The sequence below is a fragment of the Tauraco erythrolophus genome, chromosome Z (assembly GCF_009769465.1).
Source record: "Tauraco erythrolophus isolate bTauEry1 chromosome Z, bTauEry1.pri, whole genome shotgun sequence".
In the NCBI taxonomy this organism is placed as follows: Eukaryota; Metazoa; Chordata; class Aves; order Musophagiformes; family Musophagidae; genus Tauraco; species Tauraco erythrolophus.
In genome coordinates, this window is record NC_141496.1 from 10,906,813 (window position 1) to 10,910,005 (window position 3,193).

General features: G+C 54.6%; 1 protein-coding gene across 1 annotated transcript; it reads right to left on the reverse strand.

The window, feature by feature from the left end:
* Positions 1–569: 569 nt before the first annotated feature.
* On the reverse strand, positions 570–2,606 carry LOC147526319 (alpha-galactosidase MYORG-like). Its single transcript, XM_086629791.1, has one exon. The coding sequence runs from the start codon at positions 2,604–2,606 to the stop codon at positions 570–572; it is 2,037 nt and encodes a 678-aa protein (XP_086485917.1).
* Positions 2,607–3,193: the final 587 nt, after the last annotated feature.

Sequence of the window (3,193 nt, forward strand, 5' to 3'; positions counted from 1 at the left end):
GGCCTGCCTGAAAAGTGGAAACACAGGGGCAAATGTTAGTCCAGTGCCACACTGGACTAAAGTGGGGGAAAAAAAAAGTGTGTGTGTATATATATATATCTATCTTACTAGTTTGTTTTCTGCTCTTAAAAAAGTCCTTTTAAATATATTTGCCATATTATAAAACTTAAGGCAGGCTGTGCTGTAGCAACCCTCCCACGTCACATACCCCATTCCCAGCACTGTGTGCTCCCACAAGACCAGACATACTCTCACTGGCACTGACCAACCTCCACATCTTGAAATCCTTGGGAACTGAAAAGGTACTGGGTTTACTATGTGTCTGCAGACAGACTGACAACTCCTTCCTGACCTATACAGAGAAAATTCTGGAGTCTCCTACCTGCCCCAAATTGAAAAAAAAGATCACCTGTCCTCCAAATAAAAAAAAAATTACCCTAAGTAGAATGAAGTCTGTTTAATTCCCTTCCTCAAAACCAGTCTTAAATGAAATGTGTGCAATTAGAATCATTATTTGTTACAAAGTCCTAGGTAAGGCATGGTTATCCCAAAGCTGATGGAGGAGCCTGTTAGGAAACCCAGAGGAAATAGGCAACTTCATCCAGGTCAACAGGATAGTCCGTGAGCAGAACCGGGGTCTTCTCAAACAACTCCCCCTTGTAGCTGCGCCACTTGCCCGCCGGCAGGTAGACGTCACGCTCCTGCTTGCCCATCTCCAGGACGGGGGCCACCATGAGAGTGTCACCAATGAGGAACTGGGAGTCGATCCTGTGAGTGGCCTCGTCACGGGGTGAGATCCACCAGATGGGACGGATGATGGGGTCACCCGTGTCGGTGACCTCCCCGGCCAGCTCCAGCAGCAGCGGGGCCACCAGTGACTCGTGGAGCTCTGTGAACTTCTGTGCAATCTCCACTACCTCCTTGTCGTAGAGCCAGGGCGGGATGGAGAACTGCATAGAGGGCATGAAGGCTGACAGCTCCAGCCACCGCACGTACAGCTCTCGGTCGGGGATCTCCACTGCCCCATCTGTCTTGTTGGGGAAAAAATTCCCCCCAATCATGTCAGCAGATATAAACGGGTACCCCAGCATGCTGATGGTGAGCACTGTGGGGATGAGGGACTTGAGGCCAAGCTCATAGCCCCAGACGGAGTCGCGATCAATGATCCGGAAGAAGCAGGAGATGTTCTGTGACTGGTAGCCCACCCGCACCTCGGCCAGCTCATAGAAGGGGATGGCCATCTCCGTGTAGCGCCGGGACCAGATACTGGGATCTGAGAGTGGGCGGAAGGTGCTGAACTGCTTGGGCAGGTAGCTGGTCTCGCCCGCATCGAACTTGAAGGACGAGATGCCATACTTGTGTCGGAGCTGGCGCAGGTGGCTCTGGAACCAGTCCCGGGCTGCCGGGTTGGTGAAGTCCAGAATGGCCCCAATGCCGTTCCACCACTCCACCATGGCTGGCAGCCGCCCCGACGGCTCCTTGATGAACAGTTGACGCTCGATTCCCACCCCAAAATTGGAGGAATTGTAGTTTATGAAAGGATGAGTCCACAGGGTGACCTTAAACCCATCCTCCCTCAGCTTTGCAAACATCTCTGTCACGTTGGGGAACTTGATGGGGTCAAAGTCAAAGTCCCCATAGGCTTGTGTGTACATGTCATCAATTTCAATGTGGCTGCAGTTAAAACGGTACTTCTTGATCTTTTCAGCAAATCGCAAGAGTTTATCCTGGTCGATATCATTCTTGTAGAGGGCCCAGGTGGACCAGATGGGGTATCGGAAGGCGTTCTCTGCAGGGATCTTGGAAGGCTTGTTGAAGTACCTGCGCACCATGTACTTGTGGATGGAGGTGACATCGGAGCCCACACAGACCCGGTAGCTGAGCTCGGGGAAGGGCTGCTGCCCCGGCGGGGGCTTGTAGGGCGAGTCTTTGTAGCGGGCCTGGAAGAAGAGGGTGCGCTCGGTGGCGTTGAAGCCCAGGTGGAAGGGCACGGAGTCGTTGATCTTGATGGCCGCCGCTTTGGAGGACAGCCAGTAGCGCTCGAGGATGCCACCAAAGCTGTCGCGGAAGGAGTAGACGTCGCTCGTCACGTAGGGCACGGGCTCCTGGTAGCCGGCCAGGCGGATGGGCCAGTGCTGGGTGCTCATCTCTGAGCCCCCGTACCAGTGGGCGTCCTCCCAGAACATGGTGTGCTCCACCGCCGGGCCGTCCGCCAGCTCCTCCCAGCGCACACGGTAGCACATCACCGTGTCCTTGGGCTTCACCGTCTGGATGAAGAAGTTGAGCGGCCCCCTGCCCGACCGCGTGCAGCTCAAAATTTCTCCCTCCTTGGAGCACGACTCCAGGTCCAGGCTGCCTGAGCGGAAGGCCAGTCGGAAGACCACCTCCCCGTGCTGGTTCCTGATGACAAAACCATCCGCCCGCAAGTCCATCAGCTCCGTCTTGAGCCGCTCTGCCTTCCGCAGGGACACTGTGTAGTAGCACCAGGCCACCACTGCAGCAATGAAGAGGATGAGGCCCAGCAAGATGGCCCCGAGCATGGGCCTCAGCTCCTTGGAGGGCTTCTGCTTCACCGGCGTGAAGTTCTCGGGCAGGAAAGTGTACATGGTGCTCTGATTTCTCTAGTGCTTTTTGCAGAGGAGTGGGAAAGAAGACGTCTTTGGAGCAAGCCTGGGGGTCTCAGCAGAAGACAACGGACTGTTAGGAGAGTTCCCACCTCCACTGAGTCCCAGAGCACCCGTCTCTGAAAAAAGAAGAGGATATAAATAGTCCCAGAAGAACCTCTGAATCAAGGGATTGCTTGTCATCCATTTGCCGTCTCAGTTTCAGCAGCTCCCCCCTGGCCCCCGCTGCTGGGCTGCGACATGCCAGGTGCTGTACACCCAGTACCAGACACCATCTCCAATTACCCTGGGCCGCCAACACGTGCGGAGAATTGCCTGAGCCCCACGAGGAGAACAAACCCAGGGCAATCACGGCCAAATCACTGCCATAATTCATTTTTTTTTGGGGGGAAGAGCTTCAGTGAGGCAGGAACAGAGACTGGAAGGGGGCAGGAGGAGGCTGAGCAGGAGATGGATCAGCCCACTGACAGTGTCTTTAAGGGACAGGGCTAATTAAGAGCCATAAAAGACACCACATAACGAATTCCAGGCAGCCACTCCTAATTTTAATCAAATTGCTTCCCTGGCAG

Bases quoted from the DNA above. Each gene is read 5' to 3' on its own strand.
- LOC147526319 (XM_086629791.1), bottom strand. From the start codon at position 2,606: ATGTACACTTTCCTGCCCGAGAACTTCACGCCGGTGAAGCAGAAGCCC.